This window comes from Myotis yumanensis, unplaced genomic scaffold (genome assembly GCF_028538775.1).
Source record: "Myotis yumanensis isolate MYYU_CA2020_CCGP unplaced genomic scaffold, mMyoYum1.0.hap1 SCAF_8, whole genome shotgun sequence".
Lineage (NCBI taxonomy): Eukaryota > Metazoa > Chordata > Mammalia > Chiroptera > Vespertilionidae > Myotis > Myotis yumanensis.
In genome coordinates, this window is record NW_027223759.1 from 37,265,333 (window position 1) to 37,292,422 (window position 27,090).

Consider the following 27,090-nt stretch of genomic DNA (forward strand, 5'->3'; position numbering starts at 1 on the left):
TTGACTGCCATTTGACCAAACAACTGGGGCCTATAACCTAGCCATGTTAACATGTAAACTGGCCATCACAGAGCTATTGCTTGCTTTTTCAAGATTTGCCTTTTTAGTTATAAAATAGCATATTCCATGTTTTTCTCTTTGCACACAGTCTTCCTGTATCCCCATATCCACTAATTAACCCCCTTCACTCGTTCCCCCTGAGATTATAGGCTCTTCCCTTCTCAGTGCATGACATCATGCCTCATGACTAAGGATTGCCAGACCCCTGAGCACCACATCCTTATGTGAACTCTCACTTCCATATGCTGATTGTTGCCAAGTTTGCCCGTCTGGCTGGAACAATTTATGAGTTTAGGACACGTAGCCATAAAGTAATCAATGTCAAAGGAGTAATTGACAGCCTTACTATGTGTCTGTCACTCAATAGTGGATAAAACAAGGCAGCAATAGAATTCTTGGAGCACGGTGACATCACAGTATTACAGTACAATGGTCCTCATTCCATATGCTCTGCTCGGTGGTTTCATGTGATCACTGCATAAGAAATAATAGAAATGGCATAAGCCCTGAAATTTTCAAGCCATGCTGTGTACTATCTTGCTTCAAGTGGCTAAGGAATCTAATTTAAAATGGGCAGAAGGAGAAAAGAAAAATGTTCCTTTGAATTACAATGTCAGTGTACTAAGGCTAAGTCAAAATCATCCAAACTTAAGGCCCGAAAGAAAATTGAAAATGACATACAGTAAGTATTAACCAGTATTAACTTCCAACTATGTAAATCTTCTTATTTTCATATGTATACATGCAGTTTTGTAACTCCCACATGTAAATCGGGTATATTTTTCATATGTTATTTCATAAATGCTTTCATGATTAATACCATGAGAAATGAATATTGGCAAATGACGGTCCTCTGAGAGTTTTTAGAAAATGGCAACACATCGAGAAGGTGACATTATCTTTTGAGCTTCTTTTTGGTAGTGGTAGGTGGACTTCCTTCTCTTCTGCTCTTGCCTTGGTCCCTGTCCTCGCAAGATGATGTGTGACTTGTTCTGGATAATTTCGTGCACGCTGTCATTTCTGGCTACCTTCCTTCCACCGACTCATAATCTTTAGTCCTCACTCTGTGCAAAGAGATTTACCAAAGCAAATAGAACCCAAAGGTCAAATCTAACATGTGCCCAAAATAGCTCTAGGTTATTAAATTGGTGCACTGACAAGGAAATAACCGAATCAAGTGGCAGGCAGAGCTGGCCTGTGTTCTTCCTGGAGGCAAAGCCCGGTTGCTCTGCAAAGCTGGTTTTATATTTTGTGGGGAGCCTGTCACACACTCTTGCTGGTTGAGATATTTAGGAAGTTCTGGGTCACTGGAGCTGACCAGCCTTATTGACAGCTGTATGAGTCTAGGACATATGGCCAGAAAGTTATTGCAGCATCAGTCTGGTCAATATGGTGCATCTGGAACTTATATCAGAGAGGGCAATGCTTTCAGTCCTGTTCACCTCCTCCCTCACTCAGGGGGCATTCTCAGCCAGCAGTTCTAAATCCCTCAGAGCTCCACCCTCCACAAGCATTTGCTCACAGCTGGAGTAGTTTCTCTTCCACTTCCACTGGTTCCGTCATCTAAAATGAGTTTTTAAATAATTTGTTTTTACTTTTTCACTTTTTAAATCTGTGATGTTGCTATTGAATTAATATCTTTCAGAGGACTTATTATTTTCCTAAAATTTAAAGATACCTAAAGCAAATGAAATAGCACACGTGAATGACATTCATAAACTCAAAGGCCATTATTGAAATAGTATGTACCATCTGTACTGTATGTATTAAATATAAGGCGACTTTGATGGCTTCTACCCCTCTTTTTTTTCCATTCCAGTTCCTTCCTTTACTAGTAGACACCTGTTTAAAGCCTTTCTTTCCGATCTTATCTTAATTTTACTCACCATTAGAATATTAATATTAGCAGGCTGGTATCTCCAGACTGGTATCATTGCTCTTAAATGATTGGGAATTTGGAAATGCTCCAGTCCATTAGTTTTACCTTCAGAAAATTACCAATTTGAGAAATTCAGAGCTTTCCAAATATTAACCCAATCATTTTTCTTGTTTTAGGTAGTTCATATTAAGGAATGATCGGAAAGGGATTTGCGTATTTAAATCCTATTGCCATGCTTATTTTATTGTTACTTTCTCAAATGTTCCTAAAGTTTTCATCTGTATACATTTTTGTAGGAGACTGCTGGATACTGACGATGAGCTCAGTGACATTCAGTCAGATTCAGTCCCCCTGGAAGTCCGGGACTGGCTGGCTTCTACCTTTACGCGAAAAATGGGGATGATGAAAAAGAAATCCGAGGAAAAGCCCAAGTTTCGGAGCATTGTGCATGCTGTTCAAGCTGGAATTTTTGTGGAAAGGTATGTGAAATTTCTGGTATCGCAAGACAAAATTCAAAAGGCAGAAACTATACCTACACTTTCAAAGTTATGGGAGCCTATATATTACTTACTGAGGAAAACCGCAATCATAAGTATCCCTACAATGAACAGACTTAGGACTTACGATGAACTTACCTATACCAAAATTTTCCTATCCTGGATTATTCTTTTTATTCATTTTAAATTGACATAAAGACTAAAGGCAAAGGCTTTTGAATGAACTTTTGTGAATAACTGTTTAAAAACAATTATAACACATTCATATGCCACACAACTAATTTTACCTGAATAAATTGTAACACCTCATGCAATAAATTCTACACTACACACCAACACCAAGCAGGTCTCTCTCTGCACGAAAGAGAGAAGACTATTCTGTTCCCGTTATAGGAGGAAAGCTCTCCCTGTCCACCTTGGAAGAATTTTGTGTATTTTTTTTAACATTTCTGTCACTGAAGCAAGGAATACGTGATGGCTCCTAGAAGTACTGAATCAAATCACCAGTTTCTCACGTGGAATACATGTTAATATGACCCCATGTTACATTCTGTTAGCCCTTAAAAACACAACGTACTTTTCTGTCTGGGAAACAAGATGTTTCAACACTAAAAGTACGAAAAGACTTGAAATAAACATGTTACGACTAACCATGTTGAAAACTAGTGCTTAGAAATTCTTTAGAATAAAAAACAATTGCATTGTTTTAATTTCTATATAAAAAGTTTATTTTAACCGTTTTGAGACAAATAAAACCGAGGCACAGAGAAATTTGTTTGTCAATGTACTTAAAATTAAATTTAAGGGAAATAATATCATTTTAAATGTTCTGACATCTCTAGCCATTACCTCTAATGAACAGTATAAACTTTAATTTTCTTCTATTAAGGGAAGAATGGGAAATAGACTTGGGCTTCTAAAAATGAAAATGAGAATGCATTGCAAAGAATATTCAACGTGTCACCTGAAACTAATACAAAATAATACTGAATATAAACTGCAATTGAAAAATAATTTTTTAAAAAGGAAGTATTCAATGTGACTTAAAAATATATTGTAACTATGCACGTAAAGTTTCTAGGATCTTGGCTTGTGCCTGTGTTACCCATAATAAAAACCACTCAGTGACTACTCAAATTATTTTGAGTATTTCTTAATCATATCTAATTGGCTTTGATAAAATAATCATCATAATGAGCAATTTGATTAGTCTGGTGAGGTGACCCCCCCCCCCCCCCCGCCACACACACACACACACACACACACACACACACACATGCACACACCCTTCGCACATAAACTGGTCCCAACCCTGCCTCGGTGGGACCAGACTCTGAAACAGGGAGACAGGGCTGGAGAGAAAGAATTTCTATAACAATATTCCTCATTTTAAAACAACTAAGGCAAGTGTGTGATAGTTATTGATTTTTTTTCATAACATCAAATTCAAAATAAATAGTAGTTCAGAAAGTCAGTGAGAGAATCACAGACTGTTTTGATTTACTGAAGCAATGCATATTTTGTCTTTTTTAAGAAAATGTTACAGAACTTGGCAAACTGAAAAGAAATACAAACTGTGAATGTAAATCAAATAAATTTCCATTTCCATTCAGTAGAAGATTAAAAAGAATTCTATAAAATATATTGACATGCTAAATTTTTTGTGCTATTCAAAATATTTTATCGCCTATGGAAATATTAAAGTGTACTTAAGATCACTACATTAGTAAGCAGTCTTGAAGAAAGCAATGTGCTACAAACATTTGGAAATAAAATCTTTTTTATTACCCTTGAATTCCCACTAGTAAATGCATAAAAATAGTGGGATCTGCTTATCTTGAGTTTTCAAAAATAATCATCTTTGATCTTGAAAGTTAGAAAGTCTTCTTGAGCCTTCTCTCAAGCATCTTCCCCAAAATTCAGTGTCTCCACAAGTCCTGGCAATTCACTTACCCACATGTACCCCGAGTCTGCTCACTGTCTCATCTCCACTCCCGCATCTCCAACATGAGCCTTAGTTACCTGCCATCAGAAGTATGGCAATAGCTTCTGAACTGGGCCCCCCTCTTCCTCACTTGCCTTCTCCAAATAAGTCATCCTACTGTGCTGTTTTAGAATATAAATTAGTTCCTGTCCCTCTTAACCTTAATATTACCTGTGGGTTTTCCTTTTCACTTGGTGTTAGAGAATTTTTGTATGATGGCTTTGCAGGATTAGCACCCCCCCGCCCCCCAATTCTTTTTTACCTGCTTGACTGAGTATCTATACCAGTCTGGTTTCAACTCCATGAACATCCCTAAACTCCTTTCTTCCCTGAGGCCCTTAATCCTGATATTTCCTCTTTCAGAAATGATTTCCCCACACTTTTACCGTTTTCGCTGGCCCTTTTTATCCTTCCAGATCACTCTGTGTGCTGTTCATTACCTTCTCTGCCCCAACCCATGGTTTACCTCATAGCACTTCCCGCTGTAATTATATATTGTTTGTGATTCATTTTTCCTCTCCACCACTGACTAAATCTCATGAAAGTAGCAAATATATTTTTCTTATTCGCCACTAAAAAATCTGGGGCCTAGCACAGTGTCTGGCATAAATAGTTGTGTTTTTAAGTTTTGAATTATATTTTGTAACTATAGTCAAAACTTTCAAAAATAATCCACTAGATTTCCAACTGGACTTTTGTCACTTGTAAGAGCCCAGGAAATTCATTATTCTTTTTCAGCAACTTGCAATATATAAACTACTTACTCAAGTGTGAGGCAACTGCATCCATCTTCTCCCACACTCATTCTGATTCCAGGATGAGTTATCTTGATTTCCTATTTCTCATTTTTTATCTCAACATTTTCTTTTCAATTATAGGGTTAGAAAATGATAATGGGGAATTTTCTCTATCAATTTGGAGGGGGGAGTCCTTGCTTCGAGAATGACCATCACATTGTGCCACACACTGGAAATATGCTGCATTTATCTTCAGTTAAGATCAGAAATAAAAATGCTCTTTCTTTTAAAAAAAAAAAATTTGGAGGGGGGGATCCTCATTTTTGTATCCTTTACATTCCATATAATGAGAATATATACTGATATTTATTTCTTAACCTATTGTAAGTCTAAGAAACGTAATAGCACCAGAGTTCCCACTGAGCCCAGGGAGCCCTAAAGAATGTTAAGCATTAGAATCAAGGGTATTTGCTGCAGAATAACAATATTAATAATAATAATGACTTTTTTATTTCGAGTACTTATTATATTATGCTAGGCATTTATAGTATGTACTCTTCACAGAAATCTTATAGTTATTCTCATTTTACAGGTGAGTGACATTAAATAGTTTTCCAAAGGCACACAGCTAGTGAGTGGCTAACAAGCTATTCAAAGCGTGTGTTCTCTTTGCTACATCATGCTGCCTTTTATGCCATTAGGTCAAACTGTTTTGATGTTACTTAATTTGTAAAACTTCTTATTCCTATTGATTTTTATATTGACCTTTTTTTTTTCCTGGTCTATCACCTTTTCATTTCTCCTGTACTTTAACTTTTTTTTTTTTAAATGATGACTAGAAAAATAGATAGAAAAAAATATTTGTTTCTTTAGGAAAAAAAAACCCTCATAAATATTATTGACAATAATTATTTTCTGGCTCTTTTATAGTGTGTAGTTAGTAGTTTCCTTGCCCTGCAAGATTTGAATAATTATCCCTGCTTAATGGAGTAATTAGTGTAAGTATTTTTATTTATAAACTATTCTGAAATCTCCCAACAGAATAGAGTATACAGATAATATTTTTATTATAACTAATCACCTACATTCAAAAATTAGTTAAAGTCATTTACAATAAATGTAACTTGAAAATAAGGTAACATCTCTGTCATGAAATGCAGGTTGCTTTATCAAGAAAGCCTAGGGTAGATAGATATAAATATAAACAATATTTTAATTCTGATATTCAAGAAGTCAAGATTTAAAAGGAAAACATGACAAATGACTTGGCTTTTATGATCTTTTCAAAAAGATAGCTTTTACATAGAAAATGGGTAATATGTGTTAAGGATTTTTAATATAATGTAAGTTAAATAAGAAGATTGATATTTTCCATAGTGGTTTTATAGAAGATGCAGAATATTTTCTTTTTCAAATTACTTTTTCTTATATTGAACCCTAATATAAATTAATGATATAATTATTAAATTATGGTTTTGTCTAATTTGGTTTTTGATGGACATCTTGGTTGCCCAATGAAAGATGGAAAATCCAACAAATTACTGATTAATAAAAATATTTTTATTATTTATACTATTATAAAAATAGAAATAACTTTGTTCTTTCTGGATAATTTTTGTAAATGATGTTAAATGACAATTTGAACAACCTTAAGCAATTTCTGTCAATATTGTTTCCCCCGATATTCTAAACTTAAAAAAAAAAGAAATCTGTGCAAATTTTTATGATACTACACATTCCATTCTATAATTTCCATTTTGTGGAAAAAAATATATGAGCTATTTTAATGACATTCAACCTCCACACTGAAGTTTTTGGTACATAAATGGACATAAAACAAGAATATCCTGCTGTCAGTGATATGGTGACATGCTAGAAAGTGTTATTGTTGCATACCCAAAAGACAGTCTCTTTTAATAAGATGAAGTTAAGGCAAAGATATCTTTACCTGGAAACTAAAATCAATAGGACTTCAGATTGTGGTTGTAAGTAAACAAAATAGTATTAGCATCTGTCACATTGTAGAGCTTAATAAAGGATGACTGTAGTTATTTCATTGTTGTCACAAAGGCAGCCTGTAACTAACAATAAAAGACGAACTAGTTGAAAGTAATCTTTCCCCTTATATTTATATTGAGTAAGTGATACATATGTGTATATACATACTTATTTTTCTTTTTTAGGATGTACAGAAAGTCCTATCACATGGTTGGTTTGGCATATCCAGAAGCTGTCATAGTAACATTAAAGGTGAAATAATTTCAATTATTTTAGTTTTCCAAATAGTTATGTTTTTAAATCTTCTTAAAATTGTCAGAGGAAATGAAAATAGGTCTTTGTTGCAGCTTACGTATTGGTATGTAAAAAATATTTTAACCATTTTACAGAATGTCATGTGTTCCAAATTACGACTCATTTTAGACTTAATTGAGGATTGATTTTCACTAACAAACTATATCAATGCATATGCACGTGTGAGCACACATGTGTGATTTTTTTCCTATGCTTTATTTACATGGATCTTGAATTCAATTTTGACAGCACCAGGACTTGTCAGAATATACAAATTTGGTTTTGTATATGTTATAGAAAAGTTGAATGCATTATAAAAAGATGTTTCGGTCAAAAAATGTATATGGAATAAAATTGTCCAGAATTTTAGGTCTGAAAAAATTTATAAAAAGTAAGAAAATTAAGAAAGAAAACAACAACAACAACAACAAACTATCTTTCTTGTTTCTTTTTTTCCTATGGCTGCCCTAGTCTGAGACCCAATTGCAGTATTAGAATATTTAATGTGTTAGAAATACTAATGTGTCAAAACTCTGAAGAGGAAAGGTTTTGGCTCATTTACTTCTCTCCAGTGTGTGTGTGTGTGTGTGTGTGTGTGTGTTTGTGTGTGTGTGTATGTGTACTGTTCCTAGCCATTATTTCTACAGAAGCATTTTTAAAGCTCATAATTCAACATTCCTTACTTTTTTCTATCACTTAATTTGGGTGGAAGAATTTCAACTTTGTCTTCTCTAAGTCTTACGGTGGTTTTCCTGTACTAACCAAGAATTAAAAGATGTATTAAACTACTTTACTAGCTTAAATTTTTATTGCTTTCTTTTGTCATTTGATTTCCTTTTCTGTAACCCCTTGCATTTGGTTTTCCTTTGCTACATATTAGATTTTAATCTTATTAATTTAAAAAGATAGCTTGTTTTTCTTAGATGCTTTTTTATCTTTATGTTTCTGAATCTGATATAGCAATTATTGTGTAGCTGAAATGTCACATTATAGGATATTAATTACTCAGCTCTTGAGAGATTTTTATTTCCTCAACTATGGGAAAGTAAATTATTTATTTTAAGAACCTTTGCTTAGAAACCAACTCACAAAATATTTAAGTATGAGAGAATGTAAATGTTTTTCTAAAATATACTATAGAAAAAACATAGGAACTATTAAAGAATATTTTTCTTAAATAATTATTATTTCCTGAAATACCTCCTTATTTTCTGTGTTCTCAATCTGACAAGTCAAAGCCAAGCATCTGCATTAGTTTACAAAGGTAATCATCATTGTTGATGAAAATCCCCAAGAAATGGAGAACTAACCTTTTACCCAGTGGGAAACCCCTAATGGGAACTGTAAACAGCAGCCTTGTAACAGTCTGAACTAATTCTTCTGTGTTGGCTTTGGAATTTGATAAAAGATTTGTTGGCCTCCTTTGAGCTTTACTGATGGTAAAATGCCTTCTAATAGAACTTTTAGAGACTTGCAACTGACAAACAGATAAAGCAAGTGTTTAGGGATCAACTTAGGGCCAAATGCAAGGAATTTAACAAAGGTACACAAGCAGTTCAGTAAATATTTCATTGGTGTTTCCAAGTGATTCAAAAGACCATTTGAAGTTATTGTTATGTTTCAAAAGAAGTAAGTTTAAAGGAGACTGTGTGAATGCTTTTTATCAGATGTTTTAGATTAGTTTCAGCGTGTGAGATGCAGCACACAGTTGGCCTCCATAAAATGTGGTAGGTGAGTGAAGCTCTAAACATCGCCTGCTCAAATTCAAAACTGATGCATAGATTTAAGGTTGTCCGTTTACTTACTAATATTAACCCTGCAGTGTATGTAATCAGACCTTCTTGGCTAATAGTTTCTGATAATCATTAGAACTGACTTTGCTGCATTTCTTTAGGTTTCTTAATTTTAGTGATTTATTTAAAGTTTGAGCTTCGGTGCTGGAGCTCAAACTTTACATTGAAAGTTCCCTCAGGATGTATGGGACTGATATCACCTGCTACAAGGCCATTTCAAGTTTTTTTTGCCCTGGAATTACCTTAAGCAAAACCATGCAGCAGCAAGAGGTGCTTTCCTAGAATACCTCTTTCCCTCTTCCTTCCTGAGGGAATTGCCTGAAATGCCAAAATTACCATCCTCCTCCTCAATCAAAAGACCCACTTCCTTTATCTTCCCATCTTTCCCTGGAGGAAAGTATAAATGAATCCGCCAAGGTTAGAGTGAGTAATAAGGTAGCATATACTTGCATTTGAAAAGAAGATATAAAAATATCAAAGATTTAAACCAAATTACTAAATCCTATGGTGGAATTTCAAGCAACGTAGCAGGTAGGTGGGTGGGAAAGAGAAATTTGAGCTGTCTTCCTTTTACCCCTCAATTAACATCACCTACATAAGGCCCACTCTGGGGAAATTAATTTAGGCATAAATTTGGAGCAAGATTTAGGATCAGAGAAGTATTAAAGTGTCCTCAGGCTTATTGCACCTTTTGATTACCTTGGGATTAAGGAGACAATCTTACCCCTACATTAAGCCTTATGGCCTCACTTTTGTGAACCACAGACACTAAGTGGTCTTGTCATATCAGACACTGGTTAAAATATAGTCTAATGTGCTGATTTGAAATCTGGCTGGCTGGATGTATAATGCCTGATCTTTCCTATAATTTTTCATAGAAAGAAACAAAACTGTATGAATTTGCCACCTGAAGTACTTACTCTTTTTTTTCTACAGGAAGTTGACAAATGGTCTTTTGATGTATTTGCCTTAAATGAAGCAAGTGGAGAACATAGCCTGAAGTTTATGATTTATGAACTGTTTACCAGATACGATCTTATCAACCGTTTCAAGGTCAGAAACATGGAATAAAAGGGAAATGCTCAGAATTAGTTACTTGAATAACTGTGAAAATGCAGAACGTTGAATCATTTAACCAGTGCAGTCTACCGTGTTTCTAGTTGACAGGTCACAGAGCTAGGGGGAGGAGTTCATCACCGGAGCTACCATCCTCCCCTACTCACTGACATAACTATATATCCACTTGGATATCATGAATCCATTATAATCTCATTCCAATGACATACCAACATCCTCCAGAATCACTCACAGGCAGCCATGTAGAGATTGAAAGCTATGTTTTAAAGAAATATGATCTTCTGTGATCCTGAGACACAGAAAGAACCTTTATTGTCAACCTTTCCTCAACTAAAACGAAAGGGCTTCTAATTTACTTCATTTAGAGCCATTTAAACAACAGGTTTGATCAGATTTCTGAGCATTCTGCTGTACCTTTCATCATTACCTATGGAATCATGGTATTTTTAGAGCTGGAAGGTACTGGGAGGACATTTATTTTAATGTCTTGTTTTGCCATCGATGGGGTGCTCTTGTGTACCCACCTGCTACTGGTGGAAGTGGAGTTCTTGGGGTGCCATGGGAAAAGGAATTTTCTGAGGCCCCTATGGGAAATTGAGGTATTATGGAAAGCTTTATTGATGATATAAAATTAAAGGGGTTCCCTTCCAAGATCCCATCTTCCTCTGTCTCGCCATGGAAAAAGTCCAATCTTGGCTTCAGTGGAGCTGGGATTAAAGCCACTGCCCAGAGGTTCCACTCCATATGAAAGCACAGTCCAGTTTAGCATCTGGCTAGCTTAGCTTGTGTTCTCAGCTGCAGTCCATTGCGTGTGGGGTCCACATGGCCAATGCAGCTGTTGAAGGCCACATGGCGGGTGAGTGCAGGTCAAGGAGCAAGAGAGTGCAGGGAGCAGGAACAAAGCAAGAGAGAGAGAATTCTTTTTCTGGGGATTATAACTGGGAGTTTAACCAATTAACCCAGATTTCACATGCTTGCAGTAGCTCTGCCCCCTAGCTAATTATCTATTTCTCAGGTTAGACTGACAGGCAAATACCTCTCCTCTGGCAACCCAACTTTACCGCTCATGTCCTATGTCCCCCAGGAGGGGGGAAGGGAGGGGTGTTAATCCCCTTGGAGCAGCAGTTCTCAACTTGTGGGTCGCAACCCCTTTGGGGGTCAAACGACCCTTTCACAGGGGTCGCCTAAGACCATCGGAAAACACATATATAGTTATATATTGTTTTTGTGATTAATCACTATGCTTTAATTATGTTCAATTTGTAACAATGAAATTGGGGGTCACCACAACATGAGGAACTATATTAAAGGGTCACAGCATTAGGAAGGTTGAGAACCACTGCCTTGGAGGGAGAATGCTCTGATTCTGTGGGGTGTGAAGCTGTAGCTTCCCAGTGACCATGTTTATAATATCTGGCCTCCCCTTTGCTCTTTTTCTATCATTAATGTTAATAAACTAGCTAATTATGTTGAGACAGTATTACAGATGGAAAAACTAGACTTCACCAATTCTAATAGGTAAATTCTACCCTTTTAAGAACTAGCTTTCTGACTTGACACTGGAAGATGTAAACATTTAAAGACAGCAGTATGGGTAAGACTGCCATTTCATCTACCTTAGTTAAACACTTGGGGGGTTACAATCCTTCTTAGGATTGAAAGCCAACAGGTTGATGAAGTGGTTTTTCAGAATAGTCCACATTGAACTTTAAGAATCTAACTCCCTAATGTGTCCTCTCCCTAAAATTGTTGTGTTCATGTTGATTTAGAGCTGCTCTTTTGGTAAAATATAATCATAATTATTACTTTCCACAGATTCCTGTTTCTTGCCTAATTGCCTTTGCAGAAGCTTTAGAGGTTGGTTACAGCAAGTACAAAAATCCTTATCACAATCTGATCCACGCAGCTGATGTGACTCAAACTGTGCATTGCATAATGCTTCATACAGGTATCATGGTAAGAACGGCTTTGTAACTGAAGTTTGTTGGTTTAATGAGTAATCCATAACATTCATTTTTCAAAAAGTATTTTAACTTAGTGAAAAAAAGATACCCAGAGGCAAATGAAAATATACTGTGAGTTTTCCAAAATTTGGGCTATTGAACATTTTTGTTTGTAAATTCATTTTCCCATAGTAATCAATAAAAAAAAGTGACCTAAAGAAAGTCTTTGGAATTAAAGTTAGTTACAGTGCTCTTCCCTTATATCATTGTGTCCTTCTAAACTGCCTCGGCAGCCTTTTCTCTTTTACATACATTGCTAATCACAATCAAATCCTAATGAGTATTTGGGAAATTATTCATGTGAATTTTCCCAAAATATCCTTCCTCTTCTTTGCAACTGAATGAATCAATAGATAAGTAAATAAATGACTCAGCAATGCAAATTTTGGGTCAACAAGGAGTAGATGATAGGAACCAGGAGATTGCCTGGAGTTTCTATAATGTCTCAGAGTTTAAGCTGCGTCCCAGGTGAAAAGAGAGAAGCAGCTCTTCTGAAGGTTTCAAATTGAGTGGGTTCAAAGGGGTGTAGGCCATGTGAAATCCCCAAATCTTAGTACCTTCTTGATTCCATGTGCATTAACCAAGGCTGAAGTGGTGTCAAAAAGCACGTAAGGAGAATTTTCCACCAAACCTCAGGACATGATTGTCTACCTCTTTAGAATTCAGAAGTTGTACCATTTCTATTGGCAAGGGTCACTGGCACTCAGATCTATGTAACTAGTACTCTTTGGGGGCCTAGAGAACCTCAATACTCATCTTTCTCCACCAGAGACTGTGTTCCTAACTTGGTGCCATGCAGAGCCCCTAGAACCACACACAGTAGGTTGGCCTGGAGATCTTAAAAACATATAACAGTTACATAATTCTCCAAGTTTATTGTATACAGAAAATTTTCATTATTATTTCATTTTCACCCAAGAAACTATAGGGTGTTGTTTAATACACATATTCATTTGCTATGGTTTATCCAATAGTGTCTCGTGTGATGACTAAAATATTGTCTCTTCTTTTTCATCTTCCTTTGCCTCCAAAATGCTGCAAATCCATCAATGCCTTGGGCTCAGATACCACTCCTGCCCCATGTTCCAATGATCTGTTGCTCCATAACAAATTGCTCCAAATTTAGTGGCTTAAAACAATAACTTTTAGTACATCTCAAGGGTCTGTGGTTAGAAGGGTCCCAACTAGAAGGCTATCACTTGGAGTCTCTCCTGTGATTTCAACCAGCTAGCTAGCAACTATGACTGGACATGTGAGGACATTACTAGGCAAGACATCCATGATGGTTCACTCACATAACTGGCAGTTGATAATGGCTTATGTCTGGGAGCTCAGCTGGGCTCTTAATAAAGCATTTTCTTGAAGTCTCACCAGCAATTCAATAGAAATATGCATTTTATGACAAGACTAGGGGCCCAGTACATGAATTTGTGCACCTTGAAAGGAATTATGGGCCACAAGGCTGCAATAGGCACAGGGGCAGGTCTTGGCCCAGCCTCCATGCCCCCACCCAGCCCCTCCTGCCGTGGCCCCAGGTCCCCTGTCTACTGGCAGCCCCACGCCTGCCACTGCCACTCCCACGCATGATGGCGCCGGCCCCACTCGCACCCTCTGATGGCGTGGAGCGATTGGGGCCAGCACCAGGCACTGGCAGTGGGTGTGAGCGGTGGCTCTGGTGCTGGCTGCAGGTGTGAGTGGGGCTGGCACTGGCAGTGGGTGCAAGCGCCAGGTGGGACCATGGCACTCGGAAGCAAAGAATTTTCAGTAACCACCAGAGGCTCGCCCCGATAACAGCAACTACCTTGGTCTGGCACCCCCGCTCACCTGCTCTACCATCCTGCCACGGCCAATGCCCACCATGTTCTGCACATGCCCCCTGTTGGTCAGCACACATCATAGCAACCAGTTGTTCTGTTGTTCTACTGTTTGGTCTATTTGCATATTAGCTTTTTATTATATAGGATTACAAAGTAATATAACCTGATTTGGAGTTGAGTTCTATTTGGAGGGAGGTAGAAATCTCAAAAGCCTTCATTGATAGTGTAGCATGAGCCTCTTGTGACCTTCTAGGCTGAACTATGTCAACCTCATACTTTGTGTTTTTCTGATTTAAGTTATATATGGGAGCATCACTGAATTAAGGTGTATTGTGCACATTGGGCTAGATCAAACGTAGTCATGGTGGGAGGTGGTCCCTGGTTGAGTTACCATTCATTCCAGGAGTATGATTGACATTTAAAGGGAGGAAAAGTTACCAATAATAAGTAGAAACTCAAACATTCAAAGATATAACTTTAAAATAGTGTAAGTTTTTTCAAAGTAGTCTGTGTAACCTTCTTCATACCTGTTTGTCTTTCTAGCATGTGTGCATGTGCACACACACACAAACATACTCACACACATAGACATACTTTAAAAGCTCTTTTGATTTCAAAGGCTTCATGGTCATGGCTGTTTCCTGCACTCTTTGCTTTCACCTGGTCTGATGTGCATGGCAATTAATGTGATAAGCAAAGTGTCCCTGACAGCTGTCAAAGCTGCTGCACTCGCCGAAATTGCTTTAACATCTTCTTGGTTTGACCTGCTTACTTGTTCCTTTCTAAGGCCTTGCTCTTGACACTGATAGTGAGGTGGCACACGTTTCAAGTATTTGGCATTTCCTTTTTTTCTGAATTCTGTGGCTTTGAAAAAGTAAACTGAAAAATTGAATATTTAAGATTTACTCTTTAATGAAAACTGAACTGATTGAACTTCCTCAGAACAAGATAGAATAGAAAATAATGCCTACTTTGGTATGATAAAATATCTGCTGAATTTTGAAGTATAATGCAAAGATCTATGCTATTTAAGCTGGGGGTATAATCAGAATTTTAAAAATATGATTTTGCTTAAGTCCTTTTTTTGTCACAAATGTAAAGGGAGATAAAAAAGAGTGTCCTATTTCACCTCCAGGACAGAGGTTCTGAAGATGAGACTGAAAAGCTGAGGAAGGTTGTATTAGTGGGGAAATAGGGAGATTCAAATACACAGTGTGACTGTACCCTCAGACTTGCAAAGAAGACTCATTCCAGGTTACAACAAGACATTCCAACTTCTCTGGAAGGCTGAGGAAATCTGGCCCCCCCGGGCACAGCTCCTACGAAGTAGACGTCAGTAAAGATGACACAGTCACTTTTTGAGACAACAGTGACTTACTAACTGTAAATATAACTCCACTCTAGCAAGTTTTGAAAACTTGTTTATGACTTTAATCATCCTTTAACAAAAAAAAGAAAATATATCAGTGGGTTCTTTGCTTATCCCTTACTTTGGTCATTAAAAAAATTAAAAAATAAAAATAATCTGGCGGGAGACTGTCAGTATTGTCCTGGATCTGGAAAGTACATTTGAACTAGAGGGAGTAAGGAGAAATGTTATGTTGGATGGTGAAAGGAAAGGCAAAATAAATTTACAAATTTATTGACTATTTTGTCAAAACTAGGTGACACTACCAGCTTGACTGTTTTTGGAAAGTTATTTTAAAAGGCTTTTCTTTAGATGAAAAAAGTAATGATAGGTGGATGTTAGTTTCCATCCACATAAAAATATCACTTCAGTGTTTTGGTTGATGTGCTGCTGTTTCCGAATGGTCTTATCAGTGTGACATTTAAGGACCACTCCAGGAGCAGCCCAACAGTGTCAGGTGACAAGTGCAGCCTGTCACTTGCCAAGTGTTCAGGGGACCATTGCTTGAAAGGGACTGTGGTTGTCCTTCAGTTTGTTAATGTCATGTGGACACCCTGGGAGTAGGCAGTGCAGAGGAGAGCCCATGCTAGTACACTCTCTGTCTCCAACTCTCTTTTGTCCTTTGGTTGACTTGTAGCCCTGAGCCACAGGGACCTTGGTATGGGTAGCTCAGTCCATTTGCTGAAGAGCAAATGCTTCACTGAGGGCTGCCACGCCACCTCCAAATGTCTCTGAGTATGAAATCATCGGGGCCTTGGCAGGGGAACGCTTGCCTTTGATGGCTCCTGGCATTGTGTTCTCGATAACACTAAGAGTAGAAGAAAAAGACATGACTTGAAATCTATTTCCTTTGGAAACTGTAGTCCATTTACTACACCCAGAAATAGCCTCCCACACACTGAAATTACTCAGTTTTCCTCCAAGCAATCTACAGAAAACTTGCCATTATGTTTCTATTCTACAAACTCTGTGGAAATTCTGATCTCAGAAATGGCTTCCCAGACAGCACTGTTTGGAAGAGTGAAAAGAGTGTAGGCTTTTGAGGCTGTCAGACATGGGCTTGAAACACTAGTCCATGACTTCCTAGCTTGTTTGCTCTCTACTTTGGTTCCCTTGTCACTAAAGTGCAGTTAGTAATACTGAGCACCTTATAGTATGACAATGAGGAGTCAATGATATCATATGTGTAAAGCACCTAACCTAGTTCCTGAAATATAGCTATTAGCACATACAGTAATATTAGTAAAAATCATTAATTTATTATTATTATTATTATTATTATTATTATATAATTGCTTGCTATACTGGGTAAATTATAGCAAATTGTCTCAGTCTATTCAAAGGCATAGAGAAAAAAAAGTGCTCAGCCCTATAATTTATGATAAAAGAGTTGTTAATTATGGTCTTTGGTCACAGCAGGAATTAATAGGTCAATGTGATTTTCTGATGTGAAATTCTCCCATCCCTAGACATACGTACTGTCTCTCTCTCTCTCTCTCTCTCTCTCTCTCTCTCTCTCTCCCTCCCTCTCTCATGGAATAATTCAACTATGAAAATTAACATTATGCATCTTAAATCAAAGCTCTGTTAACTTTTACTCATCAATATATCTGTTTAAATTGTCTAGAAATTCTGCTTTTGAAACTTTAAAAGAATATATTCAGTACTAGAGGCCTGGTACACGAATTTCATGCATGGGGGGGGGGGGTTGGTGTCCCTCAGCCCAGCCTGAACCCTCTCCAATCTGGGACATCCCTCTCACAATCCAGGACTGCTGGCTCCCAACTGCTCACCTGCCTGCCAGCCTGATCACCCCCTAACCACTCCCCTGCCAGCCTGGTTGCTCTTAACTGCCCTCTTCTGCTGGCCTGGGCACTCCTAACTGTCCTCCCCTATAGGCCTGGTCGCCCCCAACTTCCCTCCCATGGTGGCCCAGTCACCCCTAACTGCCCTCCCCTGCAGGCCTAATTGCCCCAAACTTCCCTCCTTTGCAGGCCTGGTTGCCCCCAACTGCCCTCCCCTCCTGGCCATCTGTGGCGGCCATCTATGACCACATGGGAGTGGCCATCTTGTGTGTTGGAGTGATGGCCAATTTGCATATTACCTCTTTATTATATAGGATATTGCCTCCCTTAAGTAAAGAATGCTGTTGTCATTCATAGAAAAAATATTGTAATTTGTGGAAGGAACAGAAACCAGAACTGGACAGATTTTGATTTGAATTCCTGCTTTGCCACTTAAGAACTAGGTGATCTCGGGAAGTTTAGGATTCAGCTTTGTTATCTGCCAAATAGGGATAAATATATTTACTTACTAAATGGTCTATATAGGGTGGTTATAAAAATTAAATGATGCCATCTAATTAAAAATTCAATTAATATTAATAATCCTTTCTCTTCCCTTCTGTCATCATTGTGTATGCAATTAATGGCATTCGTATCTCCCTATAACATAATATGAGGACTTTCTATTTTGGAGCAAAGCCACCTGAGCATTTCGCTAGGCAAAATGCAACCTGCAGTGTGGATGAAGCACAGTCTTGTATTGCTTATTACTCATCAGGAATCAGAAGAACCTAGGTTATGTACTGACCACCATTCTAGTTGGGAAGAGTGATATGATTCAGCCTCATTTTCTCTGGCTTTGTCCTCGTGAATCATTTACAAAATCCATAATTTTAAGCATTCACTTTCTGAGTTAGAATTCTCATTTGATGCCAGTGTAAAGTGAATCGGCAACTAAGAAGCTAAAAATAAGCTCAAAATTCCACTTTTGCTAATACAAAATAGATGTATTTTAATTAAACAGTAAAGCTCGTGTTTCTCTCTTCCCAAATTATCTTATAATGTAAACTTTATTAGTAAGACTAGCGGCCCAGTGCATAAAATTCATGCATGGGTAGGGCCCCTAAACCTGGCCGGTGATCAGGGCTGATCAGCTTCCTGCCTCCCTGCCTCCCCACCTCCTCCTTCCCTCGCTCCCTCAGCACCCCACCACCACCACTGGCCTCCCACCATGTTCCGCACCGCCCCCTGGTGGTCAGCGCACGTCATATAGAGGGATCGAACTTCCGGTCTCCTGGTCAAGGGGACAATTTACATATTAGCCTTTTATTATATAGGATTATAGTGTGGCAATACATAAGAGGATTCAAGGAGGAAATACTATTAATAAGAGGCAGAGATTAATGAGACTAAAAACAAGAAACACGTGTAGAGTAATTTTGACAGCTAGGAAGATAATTTTAAATACTTATGAGATAATCTATGATTAACATCTATTTTCTATTTACCTTTTTACAATTTTAGCTTCATAGTCTATATTATTATAGTAAATATTGGATGTTGCTTTTTAAAAAAATCACAGTTAAATATGTAAATCTTATATATAAGAAATACTTAAGAAAGTGTGTGATTTTTTTCTAGGAAAAATTTCCTTTAATAAAACAGTGGGTTTCTGGTAGTACAAAAACTGGTTTAATTTCAATTCCTATTCATTTCATGGTGCTTAATTCCACATTCTCACTGGGGACATTGGAAGCTCAGTCCCAGTTCAGCCTATAATACAGGCCTTTAATAAGGTCATTTTCTTTCTTTTAATGGCTCACAATTAAATGCACCTATAAACACAGAGCAGTTAGTTAAATCAACTCCTTTTGATTCTGAAAATAATTTCTGCTTCAGTCATCCATGTGTGAAGCAGTTATTCTTGAATTGCAATCACTAAAGATACATTAGCTCACTATTATTTTTCAGATTGAATGACTTAAACAGTGCATTTAAGGTAATAAGCTTAGTAGAATGCCACTTATTCTGTATTTTACTATGTGGCAAGACTTGCAATAGGCACAGTGCATACATTGACTATAAACTTCTTGTAAAAGTCACGGGGGGATGATCACTAATTCTATTGTCATAGGAACTGTGGCTGGAAGGGAAAAGAACTTATTTGTCTAAGGATTAACAAAGATTTAAAACCAGGATTGTCTGATTTCATATCTTCACCAACTACTCCTTACTACTTCCTCAAAATACAACACTGGTCCAATTCAATTCAACGGACAAATATTAAGTTCCCACTACACGCCAAATGCCACGCTAGCTTACGTGAAAGATACAAAGATTAATAAGAGCATGCCTTTGGCAACTATGAGACACAACAGTTGTCAGCTCCTTCATTTGTGGCCTCATGGACCTACAGTGGGTTCCTCTTGCCTTTTATACTAGATTCTAATTCCTCAGCACTAATCATTACAATCTATCAACTCTTTCCTATGCGCTGCACTATTTCCAATCTTACTCCGCCTGACTCTCCAACACAACTGTACTATGAGGACTTCAGTTTTCATATAGACTTCTACAGTGTCATTCAACATTTGCTCTTTTTATTTAGAATCTCTCTGTTCCCAACCTTACATTTAGCTGCCAGTCTTTGTCCATATTAATTCCAAAAATCCACTGCCACAAAATAGACATTCTATCTGCCCTTCTGTTGCACCGTTATATTGTGACCGTTATTCAAGTATTCATGTAGTTTATGTTATATTTTTCTGTTGCTCTGTGCAAGGTCTTTAATTATTTGAAGTGTATGGAATAAGACCACTAAGACCAAGCTTTATGTCATTGTAGATCCTCCATTCCTACCACTGAATCTCAGTGTTGTCCAATGGGACTTTCTGTGATGACGAAAATACTTTGTATCTTCACTGTTCTGTATGGCAACCACCTGCCACATGTGACTATTGAGCAGCTGAAACGTGGCTACTGTGACAACAAAATGGAACTTAATTTTGTTTAATTATATTTATTTTTAATTTAAGTAGTCACACGTGGTTATATTAGAGCAGTAAGAGTGTTATACAAAATGTGAGTGATAAACTATTGAATTATTTAAGTGGATTTATATCAGTATGTACTGAAATTTTGGTAAACCGTCCAATTGATAACAAAAAGGTCAATGTATATGAAGCAGGTGATCTGGAACTTACGTGAAAGCATTAGTTTTTAATTGTTAAGTTTAATTGCATAGTCATAGAATATATGTGCTATGAATCGTAAATTTGGTAAATCCTTAGAAATGCCTCTGTCTTTAAATATAAAAACTAAGTTCAGTTTCTCTAATGGAAAATTTTCTCATAGTAAGGTTTTCTATAAAAGTTGAGGTCAGAGACATTTTATTGATATATGAGCTGTATGTTAAAATTCACTTACCTGTAATTGATTTCATGAGAACCCAAATTGGTAAGGCTATGAATTCAAAATCCAGTCAGGGTTTAACCATTTAAATAATAAAAAATTACTTTCTTTCCAATTAGCAAGGAAAATTAGATTGTATGGATTTTGAACTTATAAGACATGAAATAATCTTTGACCTCATGAAGAATTCATTATTATGCACAATTAATGGAGGTGAAATAGAAAGAAAACTGTATTTAAAATAAAACAATCATGTGATTAATTATACTGCGTGCACTGGAAATCTTTTTTTGTGAAATGACAACATTGTCTCTGCTTTCTAAAACTATTGGAATCTTTCTTAATTTACTAGCACTGGCTGACTGAACTGGAAATTTTAGCAATGGTCTTTGCCGCTGCCATTCATGACTATGAGCATACAGGAACCACAAACAACTTTCATATTCAGACAAGGTAAGCTACAAATAGTATTAAATTTTCTAAGGTAAAACTTGAAATTTATTTTTCTTCATATGACTTTTTTTAAGAGGATTTAAAAATAATGAAGATATTTAATAAGAATAGGTTTAATAAATTTTAGCAAAATGTCTTAAGCTTTAAACACTTCAATCAATTAGATATTATTATTTTTTTTTAAATATATTTTATTGATTTTTTACAGAGAGGAAAGGAGAGAGATAGAGAGTTAGAAACATCGATGGGAGAGAAACATCGACCAGCTGCCTCCTGCACATCTCCCACGGGGGATGTGCCCGCAACCCAGGTACATGCCCTTGACCGGAATCGAACCCGGGACCTTTCAGTCCGCAGGCCGACGCTCTATCCACTGAGCCAAACCGGTTTTGGCCAATTAGATATTATTTATCAAGAATTTTGAGGCATATTCAGCAATTTAAAGAACCTAAAGATGTGTAATATAATTTTTCTCTCCCCAAAATTTACACTTTGAAGTGTTATACGAGCCAGACACTTATTTATTGAGACAAACCTTGCAACTTGTTGTCTAAGGCAGTGGTCGGCAAACTGCGGCTCACGAGCCACATGCGGCTCTTTGGCCCCTTGAGTGTGGCTCTTCCACAAAATACCGACTTCTGCGCATGGGCCACGAAGTTTCAATCGCACTGTACGTGTGCGCCCGCACGTGGTATTTTGTGGAAGAGCCACACTCAAGGGGCCAAAGAGCCGCATGTGGCTCACGAGCCGCGGTTTGCCAACCACTGGTCTAAGGCATCAGTTTGGTGTTATTATGTATTTGAAAGTAATAACACAGCACTTCTGAAAAAAAACAAATCTAAAAATCAAAGAAATCTAACTTCCAGGTGAGCACAAAGTGTTAAATTTTAAATAACTGGAAAATGTGATTTTAAAACAAATGGTGATAATACCAGTTGCTAGATTCAAAATACCAGAGTGGAAGTGTATTAGTCTGTCAGGTCTGCCATTCCAAAAATGCCACAAATTGGGTGGTTTAAGGAACAGAAAGTTTCTCCCAGCTCTGGAGACTAGCTGTCCAAGATCAAAGAACAGCAGGTTTTGTTTCTTCTGAGGCCTCTCTGTGTGGTTTGCAGATGGTCACCATGTCCTCACGTGGTCATTTGTCTGTGTTGGAGCATCCCTGGTGTCTCTTTTATAAGAAGACCAGTGTTACTAGATAAGGGCCTCACTCTTATGACCTCATTTGATCTCAATTATCTCTTTAAAGGCCCTATCTCCAAACTCAGTTATATTCTGGGGGGTTAGAACTTCAACATGCAAATCTGGGGGGAATGCAAGTCAGTCCATAAGAGGAAGGTGCTCTATGTTGTTGTTGTTTGTTGTTGTTGCACAGAGCTCTCCCTTCCTTGGAGGCAGAATTTGGTTGAGGACCCAGCAGGATCCAACTTACTTTATATGCATGTAATCCTGAAATGCCTGTCTTTCGCTAGTCAGATATGCTCAAGGTGGAGATGTAAGTTGACAGACAGATGTGGTTTGGGGACTACTATAAAACTCCCTATTATTGTTGAGGAAAATCTAAACCTATTTTTATTTGTTCATTTTTTTTTAATTAATGGAATTTATTTCATAGAGCAGATTTAGGCTTACAGAAAAATTGAACTGGAAGCACAGAGTTCCCATATGCTCCCTCCCTCAACCCACAGTATCCCCTGTTGTTAACATCTTGCACCGCTGTGCTACATTTGTCACAATGGATGAACCATTGTTGATATATCATTAGTAACTGAAGTGTCCATAGTGTGCATTAGGATTTGTTTTTGTGTGTTATACATTGCATGGATATTACAAATGTTTAATGCCATGTATCCACCATATAGCAACACACACGATAGTTTCACTGCCCTAATTGTCCCCTTGCTTCACATTTTAATTCTATCCCACTCCCCCTCCCCTTTTGCCCATGGTAACTACTGATCTTGTTAATGTCTCTAGAGCAGTGGTTCTCAACCTTCCTAATGCCGCGACCCTTTAATACAGTTCCTCATGTTGTGGTGACCCCCAACCATAAAATTATTTTCGTTGCTACTTCATAACTGTAATTTTGCTACAGTTATGAATCGTAATGTAAAAATCTGATATGCAGGATGTATTTAGGCGACCCCTGTGCAAGGGTCGTTCGACCCCCATAAGGGTCGCGACCCACAGGTTGAGAACCGCTGCTCTAGAGTGTTGCCTTTTCCAAACTGTCATATAGTTGAAGTCATGCAATAGGAAGCCTTTTCAGACTGGCTTCTTTCACGTAGCAATATGCACTTAAGGCTCCTATATGTGTTGTTATGACTAGACAGCTCATTTGTTTTTATTGCTGAATAATATTCCATTGTCTGGATGTATCAGAGTTCATTTACTTATTCGCCTATTGAAGGATATCTAGGTTGCTTCCAAATCTTGGCACTTATGAATAAAGCTGCTATAAACATTCATGTGCAGGTTTTATGTGGTCTGTTCATTTGTTTTATAATAATTTCTAACAACTGATTTTCCAGTTATAGGAAGTTACTGATGTGGAGAACATAGAAACATTTAAAAAATATTAGACATTTTAGAGCTTCAAGGGACCCAAAAGGGGCTGAGATCCACATTATGGATCACCTGGTCGTAGAAGAAAATGCAAAGATCTGAAGAGGTGAAATGACCAATTTATATGCACACAGTCAGCTGATGGCAGTAGCACAATTGAGAAGGACACTCACTCTCAAACCAGGCTATTTACACAACTCTGCTCCCATGGCCAGAGACGGACATAGGATGGTCCCAGAACTTTGTAGCCTGAAAGGGATGGACTTGGAAGTCATGGCCCCTTGATGGAGACAGAAAAAGAGTTGAAATTCAAACAATGAAATATTGGGGAAGGTATTCTGTCTTTCCCCAGACTGACAGAGCATGAAGGGGAAAGGGAGACACGGAGACTGACGCGGAGGGAGTGTTTGCAGAGTATAGGCAATTGTTTGTTTTTATTTGTGTTTAACAGCAAAGGAAAGGCAGTGCATGCAATTATCATTTTCCTTTTCAAAGGCTCTTCTATAGCCACTAAATCTCACAGTGAGTGGGATTTTAATTAAAGACAGCTCATTATGGAGCTGGGTCCTGCATCAGAAAATAGTTTGGGGAGTTGGAGAAGGGAGCAAATGATTTGGTCTCCATGAATACTTCTTGCTTTTTTCTACTTTGAAAAGGAAAGGCAATGGACTGGCCTTCTCCAGTTGCAGTGTTAGATGCTTCTAGCCTTCTCATTTGACCGTTCATTTACAACTGAAGGAAGAGTCCTAATTCCCTTGTACTTTGGACTGCACAGAAGGAGAGTGAGGTCGGAAAAAGAAGGGAGAGAAAGAGGAGGAAGAAAAATCCTTTATTTTCTATTTTTATATTAAAAACTATAAAAGGGGGGAAGTTATAGTATTTTACTGTTTTCTTAAAAATTATCTACTAGGATCAATTATTTAATGGGTTAATTTTATAAGAACTTGAAAATTCTATGAACAAAATGTTTTAGTGACCAAAATGCAACCAAATAACATGCTTTTTAAAATTCTTGCTATCACCTTCACATTTTGTCTAAGGAGAAATAGGTCTTATGTTATTGCATCATGCAAAATTATTGAAAAATAATTTAAAAAACAGTGCAAGGCTAGTTTTAAGTTTAATATAGACATAATTCATGAAATCCTCACAAGTGTAAATAAATGAAAATAATTTATTCCATGGGAAAAGAATGCTGAGCTACATGTTACCATGGATACTGGATGTTGCTTAAAGTCTTGTTCTTTTCTTAGCAAAGACCACCTCAAACATTAAGACTATTCTGTGTTCTCAGCATCCTGCTCTATTTATAAGACAAAATTATACCTACTTTGCTACAATTAAATCTAGTTCAAAAACCCATATTTTCTTGTTGATGAAAGGTAAAAAGAGGGTTTTTAAATGTCTTTCCATAACCCTGGCAAAACTGCCATGAGTAGATTGGAGGCCATACAGATGATATTTGATTGCACATTATAGTTTTTTCCCAATGTTGGCAGCTTTGAGAACAGTGCCAGGTGTTAGTTAGGCTGTGGGGGTCAGACCGGACCTGGCTTTAGCAACCTCACTTCTTTTTTTTTTTTTTTAATTTATTTTTTATTTTTTATTTTTCGCTTAAAGTATTACAAAGGGTATTACATAAGTGTCCTTTTTCCCCCCCCGCCCTTGACAAACCCCTACCCTCCCTTACCCCCCAGTGTCTTATGTCCATTAGTTATGCTTATATGCATGCATACAAGTCCTTCGGTTGATCTCTTACTCCCCTCCCTCCTGCCCCCCAACTCTCTCTGGCCTTCCCACTGCAGTTTGACAATCAGTTTGAGGCAGCTCTGCCTCTGTATCTATTATTGTTCAAAAGTTTGTAATGGTCTTTATTACCCATGAATGAGTGAGATCATGTGGTATTTTTCCTTCATTGACTGGCTTGTTTCACTTAGCATAATGCTCTCCAGTTCCATCCATGATGTTGCAAATGGTAGGAGTTCCTTCTTTTTAACAGCAGCATAGTATTCCATCGTGTAGATGTACCACAGTTTTCTAATCCATTCATCTACTGATGGGCACTTAGGCTGTTTCCAGATCTTAGCTATGGTGAATTGTGCTGCTATGAACATCTGGGTGCATATATCCTTTCTGATTGGTGTTTCTGGTTTCTTGGGATATATTCCTAGAAGTGGGATCACAGGGTCAAATGGGAGTTCCATTTCCAATTTTTTGAGGAACCTCCATACTGCCTTCCATAGTGGCTGCACCAGTCTGCATTCCCACCAGCAGTGCACAAGTGTTCCTTTTTCTCCACATCCTCTCCAGCACTTGTCGTTTGTTGATTTGTTGATGATGGCCATTCTGACAGGTGTGAGATGGTACCTCATTGTTGTTTTGATTTGCATCTCTCGGATGATTAGTGACTTTGAGCATGTTTTCATATGTCTCTTGGCTTTCTGAATGTCCTCTTTTGAAAGGTGTCTATTTAGATCCTTTGCCCATTTTTTGATTGGATTGTTTATCTACTTTTTGTTAAGTTGTATGAGTTCCCTATAAATTTTGGAGATTAAGCCCTTATCAGATATGACGTTGGCAAATATGTTTTCCCACGAGGTGGGTTTTCTTGTTGTTTTGTTGATGGTTTCTTTTGCTGTGCAGAAGCTTTTTATTTTGATGTAGTCCCATTTGTTCAGTTTCTCTTTAGTTTCAACTGCCCTAGGAGCTGTATCAGTGAAGAAATTGTTTTGGCATATGTCTGAGATTTTGTTGCCTTTGTATTCTTCTAGAATTTTTATGGTTTCCTGTCGTACATTTAAGTCCTTTATCCATTTTGAGTTTATTCTTGTGTATGGTGTAAGTTGGTGCTCTAGTTTCATTTTCTTGCATATGTCTGTCCAATTTTCCCAACACCATTTATTGAAGAGACTATCTTGGCTCCATTGTATGTTCATGCCTCCTTTGTCAAAAATTAATTGAGCATATTGGTTCGGGCTAATTTCTGGACTCTCTATTCTATTCCACTGATCTATATGTCTGTTCTTGTGCCAGTACCAGGCAGTTTTGAGAACAGTGGCTTTGTAATACAGCTTGATATCTGGCATTGAGATCCCACCTACTTTGTTCTTTCTCAGGATCGTTGCAGCTATTCGGGGTCTTTTTTTATTCCAGATGAATTTTTGGAGAGTTCGTTCTAGATCTTTGAAGAAGGCCATTGGTATTTTAATGGGAAGTGCGTTGAATGTATAGATTGCTTTGGGTAGTATGGACATTTTAATGATGTTGATTCTACCAATCCAAGAACATGGTATGTTCTTCCATCTGTTTATGTCTTCCTCTATCTCTTTT

General features: G+C 37.5%; 1 protein-coding gene across 1 annotated transcript in view; it reads left to right on the forward strand.

Annotated features, from left to right (window-relative positions):
* The window catches only part of PDE1A (phosphodiesterase 1A), a 158,319-nt gene that overhangs the window by 91,324 nt on the left and 39,905 nt on the right, over positions 1–27,090 (forward strand). Inside the window, exons 3-7 of the mRNA XM_070422633.1 lie at positions 2,236–2,418; positions 7,341–7,407; positions 10,179–10,295; positions 12,135–12,275; positions 21,095–21,195. Of these exons, the coding sequence (XP_070278734.1) occupies positions 2,333–2,418; positions 7,341–7,407; positions 10,179–10,295; positions 12,135–12,275; positions 21,095–21,195 (512 nt within the window). The 5' untranslated portion in view covers positions 2,236–2,332. The remainder of the gene's footprint in view (positions 1–2,235; positions 2,419–7,340; positions 7,408–10,178; positions 10,296–12,134; positions 12,276–21,094; positions 21,196–27,090) is intronic.